Genomic DNA, 18,330 nt, shown 5'->3' with positions numbered 1-18,330 from the left:
GCATGGCGTCACTCGCAGGAAGCCACGTGACAGTTGAGCGAGAAGCCCCCCCACCCCCGGAGCAGAGTTTAGTCTGCGCATGCCTGGCTCGAGGCCGCTCTCTTGTGCATGCTCACGAAGGCAAAGGGGGCGCGCTCAGGACACGTGCTGCGGTGGTCGGCGCGCGCACCGCCTGCCCCGGAAGCGGTCGGCTTACGGCGCGGCTGGGCGCTAAGATGGCGGCGGCGTGAGTTGCATGTTGTGTGAGGATCCCGGGGCCGCCGCGTCGCTCGGGCCCCACCATGGCCGTCACGATCACGCTCAAAACGCTGCAGCAGCAGACCTTCAAGATCCGCATGGAGCCTGATGAGACGGTGCGAGCCAGGCTGGAGCCCGGGAGCGGGAGCGACGGGTGCCGGGGATGGGGTGGGGGCGGGGAGGCCGGGATCCTGACAAGAGAGGCGGGGAAGACGGCGCGGCGCCGGGCAGTGCCCATTCTCCCAACGGGCCTGACTTTCCCAGATACCCTGATGGTCCCCGGCTCAGCCCCTGGTGGCTCGGGCGGAGCTCTTGGATCTCTCTCCAGGCGAGGCTCCACCCCCCGGGGCGCCCGCCAGGCCCCGGGTCCAATGTCAGTGTCTTCGCGGGGCGCGGGAGCCGCGGGCTCGGATTCCCGGCCGGCCTGCTCTGGGATGGGTGCTCCGAGTTCCCAGCTTTGTAGGCTTCTCCTCGGGACATTGGTGGCCGAATCTGGGAGTAGTGACCAGGAGATGCCGGGTGATGACAGCAACGACGATAATAATAAACGGTCTTGAGTTTCAGTGGTCCGTGTTTGTTCTTCACCAGTCGCTGAGCGTTTTTATGTTATCTTACTAAATCTGCGAAGTAGGCTTGTCATTTGGGGACTCTGAGTCTCCCCACTTCACAGATGCGGAAACTTGGATTAAAGAACTTCGGTATAGTTGCATATGCACACAGCAAGTCATGGCAGAGCGGTTTCAATTCGGAATTGCCTCAAGTGAGAGCCCACGGTCTAAACATGATGCTGTCCTTTTAGCTGAAAAGAGATTTAGGACCTAACAAAAATATGTACTTGGCACTTTTTGCACAATTTCCCCCACGAGGGACACATTGAAGTTCACTTTTTGTAGAAAAGGAAACAGACTCGGATTTTTTGACCAGCCTAACTTTTTGATTTGGGGCAAGTTGGTTAATCTGTCTGTACTTCTGTTTTTCTCAAATATAAAATGAGGCCAATGGTAACTGTTTCACTCAGTTAATATGAGGCTTTAAACTTGTGACCCGTGTACGTTTACAATAGAGGTGTCAACTTAGGATTCTCTTAGTAAAGGTCACTCTCAGCAGCATGGAGCGAGGAATGGTCCTATCTCCCGTTTATTTTGATTTGCGTTTCATCATGTTTACATCATCTGAAATATGTGTTTTTTCTTCTCTCAAATAAATATCATCTCTATGGGAACAGGGACTTGTATTGAGTTTTGTTCTCTGCTGTATCGTCAGTGTCTAAAACTGCACTTGGCACATATCAGGTGTTCAGCAAATATTCTGTTTAATGGTGGAATGGTCTAGTATGCTTGATTATGAAGCTTAGCTTCTCAGCCATCAGGGCATGCAGCCTCCCCCCTGCCCCCAAACAAGAAGGGAAGAGAGAATCTTGGGGTTTGCAGTGACTGTCTACCCCTTCCTCCAGGTGAAGGTGCTGAAGGAGAAGATAGAAGCTGAGAAGGGTCGTGATGCTTTCCCCGTGGCTGGACAGAAACTCATCTATGCTGGCAAGATCCTGAGCGATGATGTCCCCATCAAGGACTATCACATCGATGAGAAGAACTTCGTGGTCGTCATGGTGACCAAGGTGGGTGATGTATGCTGGTTGGGAGGATGGGTGGATTAGCTGGGGAGCTGGCAAAGAGCATGTGTGCCCAAGAGAGATTAGCCATGAACAGGGTGGGGCTGAGATGTGGAAGGATGTTGGGGCTAGATAGAGTTACTGATGCCTGCTCCCTTTTTCTGGGTGTCACAGGCCAAAACTAGCCCAGGCACCTCAGTACCCCCAGAGGCTTCACCCACTGCTGCCCCGGAGTCTTCCACATCTTTCCCATCGGCCCCTGCCTCAGGCATGTCCAATCCCCCACCTACCGCCAGAGAGGACAAGAGCCCATCGGAGGAATCAGCCCCTACGACCTCCCCGGAGTCTGTGTCCGGGTAAGGCAGGGAGCAGCAGCCCCAGATTGGGCCCTGTCTTTCCGGCACATTTCAGCGCCCACATTTGTGGTTCCACACACCTTGGGGGAGGGAAAGCCACCAGAAGCCAGGGTCCGATTTCTCTCTCTTGAATTTGCAGCTCTGTTCCCTCTTCAGGTAGCAGCGGGCGAGAGGAAGACGCGGCCTCCACGCTAGGTGGGTGGGTGGTCCCCAGAGCGAAAATGACTGGGTGCCCCAGTCATCAGCTGGGCCTTGTGGGGGTGTGGGAGGGCCTGGGAGCTGTCCTTCCCTCTCCTTGGTGACCCACCTTTTGCCACTCCCTCCACAGTGACTGGCTCTGAGTACGAGACGATGCTGACGGAGATCATGTCCATGGGCTACGAGCGGGAGCGGGTCGTGGCTGCCCTGAGGGCCAGCTATAACAATCCCCACCGGGCCGTGGAGTATCTACTCACGGTGAGGTGGGGCTGCTGCTGCCTGGGGAGTCCTCAAGGGAGCATGCAGGCTTCGGTGCCCTGATGGCTGGTCAAAATCTGCCCCCAAAAGCCTTTGGGTTATGGTTCTAGCCAGGAAAGACCTCCTGCAGGAGCCTGGACATGAGCGATGGGGTGGACCTGTGGAGGGCAGAGCAGAGGCTTCACGTGTCTCCCGCCAGGGCTGAGTATGCAGGAAGGAGGCAGTGGGCAGTCTGTGCTTTGAACTAAATAGGACCCCTGACAGGGAATTCCTGGGAGCCCCGAGCCAGAACACGGTTCTGTCCAGGAGAGCCAAGTACCCGAGCAGCCAGCCACAGAAGCAGGTGAGTGGATTGGGAGGTGTGCATGTGGGGTGTCTGCTATCAAGGCACCTGACTCATCCCAACCCCCCATACTTCAGGGAGCCCAGGGTGGTATCTGACCGCACCCTTTCCTCCTGCCAGCAGGAGAGAACCCCTTGGAATTCCTGCGGGATCAGCCCCAGTTCCAGAACATGCGGCAGGTGATTCAGCAGAATCCGGCGCTGCTGCCAGCCCTGCTTCAGCAGCTGGGCCAGGAGAACCCCCAGCTTTTACAGGTACAGGCCTGGGGACAGAGGGAGTCAGTGCAGGTACCATCTCCCTTCTCCTGTGGGTACCACAGCCCCAGAGAGTGAGCCTGGCCCAGTGTGGTATGTAGGCATCTCTATGCTTGGAAAGCAGGACTAACGACAGCCTTCTGCTGTTCCGTGCGACCTAATGACCTACGTGGTTTCATGTAATGCTCTCAACCACTCTGTAAGGTGTGGGTGCTACTGTCATCTCCACTCCATGGAGGAAGATGTCAGAGGCTTGGAGCAGCCTGGCAACTGGTGGAGTGTGTGTCTGCCTCCAGTCTCTGGATCCTGTGCTCTGGCTCCACTCCGCGTTTAGCTGTTGCTTTCTGAATGTCCATAGGGTTGTATGGCAGCACCCAGGACTGCTGTGCCCTAGTTGGTTTTGGGACCACTGTGCTCGGCAAGGCTCCATCCTGTCCTTGAAGGTTCCTAGGCGGAGGGGCAGTGGCCCCTGGGTGTGACAGGGTCTCCTGGGTCCTCTGTGAAAACCTGCCTCTCCTGGTTCAGGCGTCTGCTGCTTCTACCGCCGACTTTTCAGTCTCCTGTGCTGACTCCCGCTCACCTCCAGATGTTGGAGGGCCAGGGCTGCGCATCTCCATTTATTTGCAATCAATCCTGGGGCTTTCAGTCTGTGGTGACCCTTAAATCCATATGACCAGTCTGGACCCTCTGGATGCCATGCTCTCCCGTGACTGACTTGATACCTCCATGAAAATGCTTTTTAGATATCCAAGACCAGAACAGATCCTCCCAGCCCTCCGTAACCCCGCAAGGACCTGGGGTTGCTTGAGCCCCAGGCACTGGGGGCCTGCTGGGGTTGTCTCTCACCTGTCCTCTTTGCTCTACTTCCAGAACATCTCACTCAGCCCAGCCCTGCACTCCACCTCTGTGGCTGCCACCTCATCTTCTCCCAGGTCCCCTGGCAGCCACCACCCAGTTCTCTGCATCTGCACAGCCCCCACGGTCCATTCTCCACTAGGAGCCAGATTCCTGAAAAAGCACTTTTTCCTTTGATGTGTAAATTTTCAGAGGTACATAAAAATAGAGAGAGGCATATTAGAACCCCCAGATACGCAACACCCAGATGAGTTAATCTTTTTAAAAGGTACACAGATGTCTTTCCCTATTTAATCCTCACCACTGTGGTGTCCCATCACACTAGAAGAAAGCATATCTGGTCCCTGACTCTCTGATCTGATCTTCTGCTTCCTCCTTCCCTTCCTTGTTTACTGTTTTGCCACATGGATCTTTTGCTTTTGGAATTTGCCAAATGGACCCCATCCCTGGGCCTTTGCACTTTGATTTTTGCTCTACGTGGAGGGAAACTTCCTTCCCCACCCAGTAGTTCACAGGGCCCTCGCTCCTGGCCTAAAGTGTCTTTCCCAGCCCAAGATCTACCCTAATGTATGTTACGCCCAGTATTTACACTGTAAGTTGCTGTCAACTTGCTTGCTTGTTTACGGCCTGCCTTGCCACCCTGGAACATCAGCTCCTTCTAGGACAGGGCCCATGTCCACCGTGTGGCTGTATGGCCAGAATAGACACCCTCTAAATATTTGCTGAGTGAATGAAAGAAAAAGCAAGGGCTGTGACAGGGACCTGGGGAGGCGGGGGACAAGGGCTGTGGGTCACCACCACTCTCCGTCTCCCACAGCAAATCAGCCGGCACCAGGAGCAATTCATCCAGATGTTGAACGAGCCCCCTGGGGAGCTGGCAGACATCTCGGACGTGGAGGGTGAGGTGGGCGCGATAGGCGAGGAGGCCCCACAGATGAACTACATCCAGGTGACACCGCAGGAAAAAGAGGCTATAGAGAGGGTAAGAGATCTGGCTGAGAGGGGTGACCTCATGGGTGGGCAGGGCCCCTACCTCTTGCTCATACCTGCCCATCTTCCTGCAGTTGAAGGCCCTGGGCTTCCCAGAGAGCCTGGTGATCCAGGCCTACTTCGCTTGTGAAAAAAACGAGAACTTGGCTGCCAACTTCCTCCTGAGTCAGAACTTTGATGACGAGTGATGCCGGGAGGCCAGGCTGCCCACCGCTCCCTCCTCCCCACCCCCAACTCCACAAAAGTTTTATAAAAGAAAAAAATATATATATATTCATGTTTATTTAAGAAGTGGAAAAAAAAATCAAAAACTAAGAAAAACCAAAACACTCCACCCCAACTTCCCACTCTCCTAAAGTGGCCCCGCATTCCCATCTTGGCCTGAGAAGACCTGGGCCAGACAGCTGTCCTCCCATCCCCCACCCGAGCCCAGCCTGCTCCAAGGAGCTGGCAGGACTGGAGGTGACAGATGGGCCCCTCTTGGCCTCTGTCCCAGCTCCCTGCAGCCAGATGGAGAGGCGGCTGTTTGCTTCCCCATCCCCCAAAGAGGCCCTGAGAGCTCCCCCGCCCTCCTGCAGGGTGCGGGGTAGCTGGAGCTCCAAACTTTGATTCTCCATTGGAGTGGCCCAAATCTTTCCATCTGGGGTGAGCACTCAGAGGCCCAAGACCCCTCCATGGTCTGGCCTTGGCCTTCATCCTGCATCCTTTTGCTGGGGAGGAGGAGGTCTGGTTTGTCTTGCCTGGGGAAGGGGAAACATCAGAGTCATTCTGGAGGTCAAGGCCACCCCCCACCCCAGAACAGAACCGTGTCTCTGATAAAAGATTTTGAAGTGAATAAAGTTTTAAAAGCCAGTCCTGTGGTTTGTGCCTGCTGGGGCTTCCCACTCCAGCTTGTATGGGTCTGGGGCTAGTTGGACACAGGAGATGCGGGAATGCCAGGAAAGGGCAGAGGGGTCTGTCAACCTCTGCAGACTGGGGCTCCCAGTGTCTTCACTCCCCCTCCCCCAAGCTGTCTCACTCCCAGGCAATGAGCCCCAGCCCTGGCTCAGCCTTGGAAGGGCTGCTTCTCCCTGCCCCCCACCATCATCACCACAGTCTGTTTTGGCTACACTTCCCCCCTGGTAATTGGCTAATTACTGGAGATTAATGTTGGTAAACAGAAGCCCTCTTCTCCTCTGCCATCTGCTCCTCCATTATTTCCCCATTGCATCCCCCTTTCACTCCCCCTGAAGCCCCAGAGTTAGTCGGCAAGGCCTAGAGTCCCTAAGTGAGCAGAGTCAGGGAAGGGTGAGGATTCCCTGGCTCCAGGTGCTGGGGAAAGAACCAGGGTGCCCAGGGAGGGGTGTGATAAGAGAGGATGCAGAGCTCTTCAGGGGTGAGGCTATCAGGCAGCAGGTTTTATTGGGAAAGAACACAACTCAGGAGCTGGGTGTTGCAGAGTCTGCTGGGTCTTGGGCTGCAGCAGCGGCCATCGCAGCAGCTCGTGCCTCCTTCTTCTTTCTTTGTTTCTCCTCTTTGAGGCGCTTGCGATGCTGCTTCTCCAAGTCCTGCAGCAGCTCCTGGAAGCGGGCACTCCTCGGGTCCACGTGGTATCCCAGGCGCTCCTGGGCCTCAGCCTGCAGCCGAGCCCTCCGCTCCTTGTCTGCTTGCTCCTTCTCCCTGCGCTCCTGCTGCTGCCGCTGCCAGTTCTCAATCATCTGTGGCATCTTGGCCATGCGCTCTTCAATGAGCTGCTCCCTGCAGGGGAAAGAGAGTGGTCAGTGAGGGCAGCCAGAGCAGTACCCATCCACCCACCACCCACCCCCAAGCCTTTGCCCACATCCTGCCTCTCCCAACACCCCCACATCTCCAGATGAAAGACCAGGAAGACTTATGGTGGCCATTAAAACTGTGAAGAAAAATTCTTGACAAGTGAAGAGAGGCGGGGAAGAGAAACCAACATGTGTAGCCTTGAGCATGAGAGAACCAAGTCCCAGTAATTCCTAGGAGCAGACCCCAAGTCAACGCAACGTTTCCCTGAGCTGTCTACTGAATGTCGCATGTTATGCTGCGTGTTACGCCAGCTATTCCCACAGCTCACTCCTCCGTCCTACAGACATCACTGAGCAACCACTGTATGCCAGGCCTACTTCGAGGCACAGAAGTGAAGGCAAGAAATGGATTGGACCTTTCCCTCCAATCCTGTGAGTTTGTAGGTGTGAGTCACTGTCCCATTTTAAGAATTAGAAACATGAAGCTGAAAGCCCCATGGCAGGGTCAACCAGCTGGGACAACTGGGGTCATCAGAGAGGTGTTCACATCCTAACTCCACCGTTCACTGCCTAAGTGACTGGACAAGTGACTTCACCTTCCTAGGCCTCAGTGTCCTAGCTCTGAAATAAGGGTGGTTCCCTCTTCCTCTTAGAGCTGCTGTGAGGACAAGAACAATAAACACCAGGAACACACCTGCCTGCCTTTGGCTGCCCCCTCCCTTCGGTTAAGTGGCACAATCAATGTCCCTGGTCTTGCTTCCATTCTACTCCAAATCCTTCAGACCTGCCTTGAAGGCTGACCTCTGCCCTTGATTCTATGCCCCATCACTTCCCACTATTCCCCAGCTACACTAATGTCCAGGCTGTTCCTTAAAGCACATTCCTACCTCAGGGCCTTTGCACCAGCTGTTCCCGCTACTGAGAACGCTCTGCCTACGATCTTCCCATGACTACCACTGATCATTCAGGTTTCTGCTTAAACATTTAAACGTCAAATTCTCAGGCCTGAGGCCTACCAAACCGAAGTCCCCCTCAGGCATGCATTCTCCACGCAATTTTATTTTCCTAATGGCTCTCTGTCGACACCTGAAATTATCTTTGTTTTGTTCCCTGCTGTGTCCTCAGTAGTGGGGGCAAGACCTTGCGCACAGTAGGCGCTCAGTAAAGATTTGTTGATGAATGACTAAATGAACTGTTATTCAGAAGTCTGTTTTGTATCTAGGTGAGGATTCACGTAAATACTGCATACAAACCCCGCGATAAACTGCCCAATGGACTAAGTACTGCTGTTGGGACACAGTTCACCCACGGCCCGCAGCCCCGCGCCTGCCCGACCGCACGCACGCACCTGGCTTGTAGCTTCTGCTCCTCGGCCAGCTGCTGGACCCGCAGCGACTCCTGCATGGCCGCCAGGCTCGGGTACCATTCGCGCTCCTCAGCCTCCAGCTCGTGCAGCTGTTTCCGCGAAGGCCACAGAGAACCGGCGGCCACCCCGGAGGCGGCGCCATGCCGCCCGAACTGCTTAGCTGCGTAGCGCGGCCCCAGCTGCCAGGGCGGGGTCAGTGGGTCATCTGGGTCGGGCCACCAGGGCCCCCTTGAGCGGCGCGGGGGCGGAGGCGCTCGGTAGCCGCGGGAGCCCGGGCCTAGGGTCGTCACCAACCCGAGCAGGCTGCGCGCCTGCCGTACGGGCGCAGCCATATTGGCCCTACGGGGTCCTCGCGAGCTGGCCGGGCTGGCCAAGGCGCTGCCTGCGCGTGAGGTTTGCTGAAGTCCCGGAGGAGGCCAGTAGCTTCCCTACTGCCTCTGTTCTGGGCAGGGAGAAGAGGGGAGTAATATATTTTTTTACACATCTTCAAGTGTAATTTTAAATATTATTGTAGCAGTTAATTTATTAAAGTCGTATTTAAAATTTAATTATATATTTTAAAAAAGCACTTACGGGCTTCCCTGGTGGCGCAGTGGTTGAGAGTCCGCCTGCCGATACAGGGACCACGGGTTCGTGACCCGGTCCCGGAAGATCCCAGAAAAAAAAAAAAAAAAAGCAATTACTTTCTATGTTAAAATTTAAATGTTTAACATTTAAAATCATTTAAATATTTAAACATTCAAATGTCATTTCAATTTTAAGTTCAATCTACGTGGTACTTTATATTTTAATTTAAATATTTTAAATCTATTCGAAATATTTAAATTTTATAAACACTTATTTAAATATTGTTCATAACATTATTTATTTTATGCTTTTTAATTTGATCTTAGTATCTTTATTAAAATTTTAATTTTCAATAATTATTTAAAGCTTTACTTAACATTTATTTTAAATATTTACATTTCTGTTTAAAACATTTAACTTTGAATGTAGCTATTGTTTAAGATATTTATGTAGAAATTTTATTTTAAATTCTATTGAAAATAGTTACTTTATGCCTTTTAATTTATTTTTTTTATATTTTAAAACGTTTAAAACTTTTGATCGTGGTGTAGAAATTAAATACTTTTTTGCGTTACGCGGGCCTCTCGCTGTTGTGGCCTCTCGCGTTGTGGAGCACAGGCTCCAGACACGCAGGCTCAGCGGCCATGGCTCACGGGCCCAGCCGCTCCGCGGCATGTGGGATCTTCGCGGACCGGGCCACGAACCCGTGTCCCCTGCATCAGCAGGCGGACTCCCAACCACTGCGCCACCAGGGAAGCCCTAAATACTATTTTTAAAAAAGGATTTCCACCTTGAAAAGGAAGGAAATTCTGACCCATGCTACAGCATGGATGAACTTGAAAGACATAACACTGAGAGAAATAAAGCAGTCAGAAAAGGACATAGATTGTATAATTCCACTTATATGAGGTGCATAGAGTAGTGGAATTCATAGAGACAGAAAGTAGAATGGTGGTTGGGAGGGGCAGGGAGATTGGGAATGGGAGTTATTGCTTAATAGGTATAGAGTTTCTGTTTAGGATGATGAAAAAGTTCTGGAGATGGATGGTGATGATGGTTGCACAACACTGTGAATGTGCTTAATGCCACTGAACAGTACACTTAAAAATGATTAAAAAAGGGACCTTCCTGGTGGCGCAGTGGTTAAGAATCTGCCTGCTAATGCAGGGGACACGGGTTCAATACCTGGTCTGGTAAGATTCCACATGCCGCGGAGCAACTAAGCCTGTGCGCCACAACTACTGAGCCTGCACTCTAGAGCCCGCAAGCCACAACTACTGAGCCCGCGTGCCACAACTACTGAAGCCTGCATGTGCAGAGCCTGTGCTCTGCAACAAGAGAAGCCACCGCAATGAGAAGCCCGCGCACCGCAAGGAAGAGTAGCTCCTGCTCACCGCAACTAGGTCTTCACAGCAACGAAGACCCTACGCAGCCAAAAAAAAAAAAAAAAAATTCAGTTTGCTCAGTGAGCAAAGAAGCCTGGACAAGAGTGTTCATAGTTCAGAGCAGTAACGTATATCTCATATATATGAGTCTCAAGCGGAAACAATCCACACCTGAGTCCATCTGCAGTAGACTGGATACCTAAATTGTGATGTTTTAGCCAACAGAATACTGCACCGGAATGCAGGAGCATTCACAGCTGCTCACAGCAATGTGGATGATTCTCACCGACATTTTATGCAACAAAGGAAGCAGGACCCAAATGATTCCTTTTCATAAAGGAATATTTTTCATTGTGGAAAGTTTACACAAATTGTCCTTTTTTTATAAAGTTGAACAATCCTAGTGTCATTGTGGATGCACACCTTAAGGGGTAAAAGATAAAGAAAAGCCAAGCAGTGATCATTCTGGAAGTCAGGATGGGTCGCCGGGCTGTGGAGGCAGCTGGGTGGTGGTCACGTGGCAGCAGGTGGGCGGGGTTTGCTTTGTAACAGGTCATTGAGCTGGGCATTCCAATTCTGTTTGCTTTTCTCTAAGTGGACTTTATTCAATGTTATTTCTTGATCTGGGCTTCAGTGATGCCTGAGTTATAATTATTCTTTCAGTTGTATATAACTATATGTGTGGGCTGCACACTTTCTTGTAGCTTTATTATATTTCACAATTCAAAAAATGAAAATACAAGCAACATAAAGGGTTTCAGTGAGAAGTCTTATCCCCACCCATCTCCCATCCTCTGCCTCTGTGTCTGAGCCCCTCCACCCCCACTTGTGTTAGTTTCTTATGTATCCTAGAGTTGCTTATACATTCTTATTAACAGTGTTAATGGATTATTTCACAGGGTCAGAAGAGTACAGTCATTGTGTCATCACCCAGGTTTAACAAATATTCACTTTGGCTCGATTGCTTCAGATATTTTTTTAAAAATTCCTTTTAATATAACTTGAGCCCTATTATGAAAGCCTCCAATGACAGTAAGGCCTCCGCCTACAGATGCCCCCCCCTCCACCCCCACCCCCCCTCCCATTTCTCAGGAGTAACAGTTACTTTGAAATTAGCATATTCTTCCAGGATCAGTCTTTATCCCTTTGCCACTTATCTGGAGTCTGTGGAAACAATATCAATATATATTTTAAACAGTTTACATAAATGGTATCCTGAATGTATTAGTTTGCAACTTTTCTCCCTCCGCTTGTTGGTTTCCAGATATCTCCAGGTGGATCCATGTAGATTTTTTTCTTTTAAATAAATTTATTTATTTACTTATTTTTGGCTGCGTTGGTTCTTCATTGCTGTGCGTGGGCCCTCTCTAGCTGCGGCGAGCAGGGGCCACTCTTCGTTGCGGTGCACGGGCTTCTCACTGTGGGGGCCTCTCCTGTTGCAGAGCACAGGCTCTAGGCGGGTGGGCTTCAGTAGTTGTGGCACGCGGGCTCAGTAGTTGTGGCTTGCAGGCTGTAGAGTGCAGGCTCAGTAGTTGTGGTGCACGGGCTTAGCTGCTCCAGCAGCATGTGGGATCCTCCCAGACCAGGGCTCAAACCCATGTCCCCTGCATCGGCAGGCGGACTCTTAAGCACTGAACCACCAGGGAAGTCCTGGATCCATGTAGATTTATTGCACATACTGTGTAGCTGTGTTTTTCACAGTGTGGGTGACAGGGCCGTTATTGATTCAGGAAGTCAGTGAAGTGGGTTCCAACCAGCATTTATTTATTTATTTCCAGGTTTACAATTAAGGGAAGGATGATTCATAGAAATCATTTTTTTTAATTTAAAAATTATTTACTTTTAGGGCTTCCCTGGTGGCGCAGCGGTTAAGAATCCACCTGCCAATGCAGGGGACACGGGTTCGATCTCTGGTCCGGGAAGATCCTATATGCCGCAGAGCAGCTAAGTCTGTGCACCACAACTACTGAAGTCTGCTCCTAGAGCCTGTGCTCCACAACAAGAGAAGCCACCACAATGAGAAGCCCGCGCACTGCAACTAGAGAAAGCCCGTGCACAGCAACAAAGACCTAATGCAGCCAAAATAAAGAAATAAAGGTGTGTACTCTTAAAAACAAACAAACGGAAGGGGACATCTGTCCCCATTAAACCCTAACTCCCCATTCTCCCCTCCCCCAGCCCCTGGTAATCAACAATTCTAATTTCTGTCTCTGTGAATTTGACTACTCTTGGGACCTTGTACAAGTCGAATCACACAGTATTTGTCCTTTTGTGATTGGCTTATTTCACTTAGCATAATGTCCTCAAAGTTCATCCACATTGTAGCATGGGTCAGAATTTACTTCCTTTTTAAGGCTGAATAATATTCCATCATAAGTATTTACCACATTTTGTTTATCCATTCAACCACTGATGGACATTTGGGCTGCATCCACCTTTTGGCTACTGTGAATAATGCTCCTGTGAACATAGGTGTATAGCAGTTATTATTAATGAAAAAAATAGAATAAAATTAAAATGTCAGGTTGTATCACGTGTAGTAAGGGTAAGTATTGTTTGGTAAAGCTTTTATTTCTGTCACAGATACGTGTATGTATATACTGGCGGTACAATTGTGATTGACCTAACAAACCTTCCCCAAACAACCATTTTATTACGCTCATTGTGTAGATCAGGAATTTGGGCAGGGCACGGTGGGCGTGGCTTGTCTCTGCTCCATTGCTATCTGCAGCCCCAGTGGGAAGAACTGAAAGTTGAGTGACTTTATACCCTGTGGCTAGAATCATCAGAAAGCATCTTTATTTATTCATGGTTTATGGTTCATTCTGGCTGGATACTCAGCTGGGCTGTTGGCTGGAACAGCTACACAGTGGTCTCTCTGCGTGGGCTAGTTTGAGCTTTCTCACAACGTGGCAGCTGGATCCCAAGTGAACAAGACTGAAGTGCATGGCATTTTTATGACTGAATCTCAGAAGTCACAGGACTCATTTCTGCTGTATTCGATTGGTCAAGCCAGTCACAAAGGTTGTCTAGGTTCAAGGGGAGGGGGTCAGAGACCTTGTCACTAAATCAAAGGATTGTCCAAGTCACATTGTCACAGTCGCATACAAAGGATTGTACGTAGAGCATATAGGATAGGACATATTGTCGAGGCCTCTTTGGAAAGTACAATCTGCTACCTCTGGTTTACAGTGTAAAATGTATTTCTTACTGCATTTAGCGGTTAAAAAAAAAGTTGGAGAAAATATCTGCTCAGTATTATCTGTAGTATGAATAAACTATAATTATTCTGTCAGGCTGTTTTGATGGATGTTTGTTTCCAATTTTTCTTTCTTTAAAAAAATTGATTAATGTTTTGGCTGCGTTGGGTCTTCGTTGCTGTGCGCGGGCTTTCTCTAGTTGCGGTAAGCGGGGGCTACTCTTTGTTGTGGTGTGTGGGCTTTTTATTGCGGTGGCTTCTCTTTTTGTTGCGGAGCACAGGCTCTAGGCACCCGGGCTCAGTAGTTGTGGCGCACGGGTTTAGTTGCTCCGTGGCATGTGGGATCTTCCCGGACCAGGGATCGAACCTGTGTCCCCTGCATTGGCAGGCACATTCTTAACCACTGCACCACCAGGGAAGTCCCTCCAATTTCTCTTGGTTGCAGAAATGATGCTGCAGTAAGCCTCCCTGTCTGTGTCCCCATGTGCCCACGGGGAAATTTCCCTGAGGTGCTCAACAAGTCTGTCCCCAGGGTTTGCTGAGGGACAGATAGCCAGCGTGGTTGAGGTCCAGTGAATGAAGAGGATTGAAGGGGGAGGTAAAATGAATAGTGTTAGGCAGGGGCCAACCATGCAGGAATTATAGGGCATGGTGAGGGGTTCTGGTTTTATTCCAAGGGCAATGGGGAGCCATGGGAGGTTTCTGAGCAGAGCAGTAATGGATATGACTTACAATTCTTTTCTGGGTGCTGAGCAGAAAAGATATTGAGTGGGGCAACATGTAGAAGCAGGAAGACCCATTAAGAGGCAGAAGGGGCCACATGGTCCCTGACCTGCACCGACCTCAGAGCCTTTTCATTACTTTTGCTGTTATCATGCCTAGAACTGTCTCCAGGATCTAGACACGGTGGGCTCTTTCTTATCATTCAGGTTTAACTCAGTGGACACCTCCCTGGCTCCTTGGACCTTTGAAGAGATAGGAAATGAAGTAGAGACAGTCCCTGACCTCAAACAGCTCCCAGTCTTGTGGGTGAGAAAAACAAACCATTATAGTGGAGGCAAAGGAGTAGGCAGCCAGGTGTGGGACATCTGAGCTACAGCTTCCTACCAGACCAGGAAATGTGGGAACCACTCTGAGTTTTAAGCTGGGAACCAGAGCTTAGAGGTTAAAAGTAGGCACTCTGAGGTCAAACCAGCTTGGGTTGAATTTCAGCTGCTGGCTGGAGTTCTCTGCACCCAGCAGGTACCAAATGGTCATGGGGAAGTGGCTTCTGAGGGCAGGCCTTAAACCGAGGTAAGAGTCACATGACAGAAAATTAATCGTTGTAAAGTGAACGATTCGGTGGCATTTCGTCTACTCACAGTGTCACGCAACCACCATCTCTCTTTAACTCCTTGCACATTTCTATCACCTGTACCCACTAAGCAGTCACTCTCTAGTCCCCCTCCCCACCCAGCCCCTAGCAACCACTAGTTTACTTTCTGTCTCTACGGATTTGCCCATTCTGGACATTTCATGTAAATGGAATCATACACGATGTGACTACTTGTGTATGGATTCTTTTCCTTAGTTGGTTTTATTTATTTATGTATGTATTTATTTATTTGGCTGTGCCAAATAAATCTAAGTGTGAATCTTAGTTCCCTGACCAGGGATCGAACCCATGCCCCCTGCACTGGGAGCGCAGAGTCTTAACAACTGGACCACCAGGGAAGTCTCTCTTAGCATGTTTTTGAGGTTCATCCAATACTGTAACATGTATCAGTACTTGTTATGGACTGAGTTGTGTCCCCCCCAGATTCATATGTTAAAGTGCTAACATTCAGTACATGACCATATGTAGAAAAAGTGTCAAGTTAAAATGAGGTCATTAGGGTGGGCCCCAATCCAGTATGACTGGTATTTTTATAAAAGAGGAAATTTGGACACAGACACACACACAGGAAAGACCGTGTAAAGACACAGGGAGAAGATGGCCATCTACAAGCTAAGGAGAGAGGCCTCAGAAGAAACCAAGTGTGGTGACGACTTGATCTCAGACTTCTAGCCTCCAGAACTGTAAGAAAGTAAATTTCTGTTGGTTAAGACCCCCAGTCTGTGGTACTTTGTTATGGCAGCCCTAGCATATTAATATAATACTTCATTCCTTTTTATAGCTGAATGATATTCTGTTGTAGACCATTAAATTTTTTTAATTGAAATATAGTTGACTTACAATGGGCAATTTTTTTTGTAGTAATGAAAGATGAAAAATACCCAAATGTCTAAGAATACAGGACTTGTCAAAGAAATTACTGACTATCCGTACAGTGAGATACTATGCAGATGTTAAAAAAGAATAAAGGCGTTCTCTGTGTCATGGTTCTCAAAGTGTGGTCCTCAGGCCAGTGGCAGCATCACCTGGGAACTTATTAGAAATGCAGGTTCTCAGGCTCCATCCCAGAATCAGATCTGTGCGAGAGCCTTCCAGGTGATGCTGATGCGGGGCTCAAGCTTGAGATCTACTGCTGTATAGAACGATGCAGCCCATGGGTTCACAGCAGCCCTGAGGTGCTTTTTTAAAAACACCACTGCCTGGGTCCCATCCCCAGAGATTCCAGTGTAGTAATTGATTTGCAGCAGATTCTGGGCATCGATTCCTCATTTACAAGTGACTCTAATGTGCAGCCAGGAATGTGAACCACTGATAAGGAGCAAACTCTGGCAGATAGAGTAAGTGCATAAACCTAGGTGAAAAAAAGCTACGTTCCAGAATATTCTTTGCAGGATTGTTTGTGATGGTTAAAAAATTGGATAATGGGGCTTCCCTGGTGGCGCAGTGGTTGAGAGTCCGCCTGCCGATGCGGGGGACGCGGATTCGTGCCCCGGTCCGGGAGGATCCCGCATGCCGCGGAGCAGCTGGGCCCGTGAGCCGTGGCCGCTGGGCCTGCGCGTTCGGAGCCTGTGCTCCGCGGCGGGAGAGGCCGCAGCAGTGAGAGGTCCGCGTACCGCAAAAAAAAAAAAAAAAAAAAAAAATTGGATAATGGAGAAAAGAATTGGGGTGTATATATGTGCAGTGAAATACTGAAGGGCAGGACAGATGAAAGTTAAAAGGATATATACATTCAGATACCGTGTATATTGTTTTAAACAAAACAATTTTATGTATCTTTTCTGAATGGACACATATACGGTAAAACTATGAATACAGGCCTGAGGATTATAATTGGCAAATTCAGGGATTAGGGACAAGTATAGAGTCAGTTTCTCTCATATCTGTGATCTTTTATTTCTTAATTGTGGTAATGAGTACAGAGGTGTTTGTTATATTTTTATCTCTCTATATTATATATTACTTATATATATATTACTATATACTTATCTATACCTATTATATATTTTATCTATTTTTATCTATACTTACTTGAATGCCCCAAATCACTTAAAAAACAAGGGGCAGAACAACGGTATTGATTGCTTTCATTTGTGCTTTTTCCTTAAGGTTTTTTTTTTTGCATTGAATTTTTAAATTCTAAAGGGACACCGCCCCCTCCCCCCTCCGCCCCCCCCAATCTCATCTGCCTATTTAAATGTCCCTCCCCAACAGGAGAATCCTGCTGCTCTTTTCAGTGTGCAAATACAATTAAATTTGTATTTAATTGTAGGGGCTTCCCTGGTGGCGCAGTGGTTAAGAACCCACCTGCCAACGCAGGAGACACGGGTTCGAGCTCTGGTCCGGGAAGATCCCACATGCTGCAGAGCAACTAAGCCCGTGCGCCACAGCTACTGAGCCTGCGCTCTAGAGCCCGTGAGCCACAACTACTGAAGCCCGCCCGCCTAGAGTCCGTGCTCCCAACAAAAGAATCCACCACAATGAGAAGCCCTCGCACTGCAACTAGAGAAAAAAGCACGTACGAAGACCCAATGCAACCAAAAATAAATTTTAAAAAATTGTACCTGTAAATTCTTATCCCTCTTCCCCAAAACGTCAGCACCTTCTTGTGCAATTTTTTTAACTTCATTTTTCTTATTTATATTTTCCATGTTGAAACTTCAAGAGTGTCGCAGCCCCGAACAACTGTGTGGGATTATGGGATTATGCCTGGGTGAGTCTACGGAAGAGAGAAGTCCGCGTGGCTGGAGGGAGTGAGAAAACGGGGGAGAGAGTGCGGAGAGACGAGGGTGGGGTGGTGATGGGAGCAAACAGCGTGGGGCCTGCTGGGCTTCAGGGAGAATTTTGGCTGTTAATCTCAGTAAGGTGGTTCCCGGCGTAGCCCTCTGGGTACTGTCGGAGGAATAGACTTTGAGGGAGGGAGGAGGCGGGAGCTGGGGTACCAGGGTGGAGGGACTGCACTGGTTCAGGTGGGAGATAATGAGGATTATGTGCAGGTTGGTGACCGAAGAGGGAGTGAGAAATGGGCGGATTCTGGGTAGATTCTGAAGTGGAAGGGACTTGCAGTCATATCAAATTGGGGGTGGGGGAGTCAGAGAAAGAGGGGGCTTAAAGATGCTGCCAAGTTTGGAGCCTCAGTACCTGGCAGGACAGCGCTGCCATTAGGTGGGTCTAGAGGACAGCGGAAGGGCAGGTTGGGGGACGCTCAGGGGCTCGGATGTAGTGGGGTCAGTGGGAGTTGCCCGCGCACCTCCAGGTGAGACGTCCGGGAGGCAGTTGTCCAGGGCACGGTCGCCGTGCAATCCCGAGAGTTGCCGCCAGAGGGCAAGCGCACCCCATCGCACTCGCAGCTCCGGGGGGCACGGGAAGGACCGGCTCTGCAGCATCTCAGGGCCCCGGGGCCTACAGCTCCTCACCTGGGTGTGAGGTGGGGGCCGCGCAGGTGCCAGGGCCAGGACTGGAACCCCCAGGCGCCTCCAGGGCCCCAAATCCTGGGACGGGGCTGTTTATGTGCTTCCAGCACTCCAACCAGCACTCCCCACGGGGCTGTTCCCACAGCACCTAGGCTCTCTGCAAAAATGTCACTTCCA

At 50.0% G+C, this 18,330-nt stretch overlaps 2 protein-coding genes across 3 annotated transcripts; one reads left to right on the top strand and one right to left on the bottom strand.

Moving 5' to 3' along the window:
* The first annotated feature begins 63 nt into the window (after positions 1-63).
* On the top strand, positions 64-5,952 carry RAD23A (RAD23 homolog A, nucleotide excision repair protein). Of its 2 annotated transcripts, none has more exons than XM_004277453.3 (9): positions 64-353; positions 1,691-1,852; positions 2,021-2,202; positions 2,342-2,397; positions 2,531-2,658; positions 2,923-3,001; positions 3,125-3,255; positions 4,928-5,092; positions 5,175-5,952. In XM_004277453.3, the coding sequence occupies exons 1-9, from the start codon at positions 282-284 to the stop codon at positions 5,286-5,288; spliced, it is 1,089 nt and encodes a 362-aa protein (XP_004277501.1). In that variant the 5' UTR covers positions 64-281; the 3' UTR covers positions 5,289-5,952. The 2 variants fall into 2 exon arrangements, with proteins under 2 accessions (XP_004277501.1, XP_004277502.2); XM_004277454.4 differs by having other exon boundaries at positions 84-353; positions 3,122-3,255.
* GADD45GIP1 (GADD45G interacting protein 1) lies at positions 5,366-8,578 on the bottom strand. Its single transcript, XM_004277452.3, has 3 exons — positions 8,200-8,578; positions 6,519-6,837; positions 5,366-5,840 (listed from the first exon to the last, which is right to left on the bottom strand). Exons 1-2 carry the CDS (start codon positions 8,547-8,549, stop codon positions 6,519-6,521), a joined length of 669 nt encoding a protein of 222 aa, XP_004277500.1. The 5' UTR covers positions 8,550-8,578; the 3' UTR covers positions 5,366-5,840.
* Positions 8,579-18,330: the final 9,752 nt, after the last annotated feature.

Source organism: Orcinus orca, chromosome 3, assembly GCF_937001465.1.
Source record: "Orcinus orca chromosome 3, mOrcOrc1.1, whole genome shotgun sequence".
Classification (NCBI taxonomy): domain Eukaryota; kingdom Metazoa; phylum Chordata; class Mammalia; order Artiodactyla; family Delphinidae; genus Orcinus; species Orcinus orca.
Note: the sequence above shows the minus strand (reverse complement) of the source record. Positions and strands in the feature narration are given on the sequence as shown.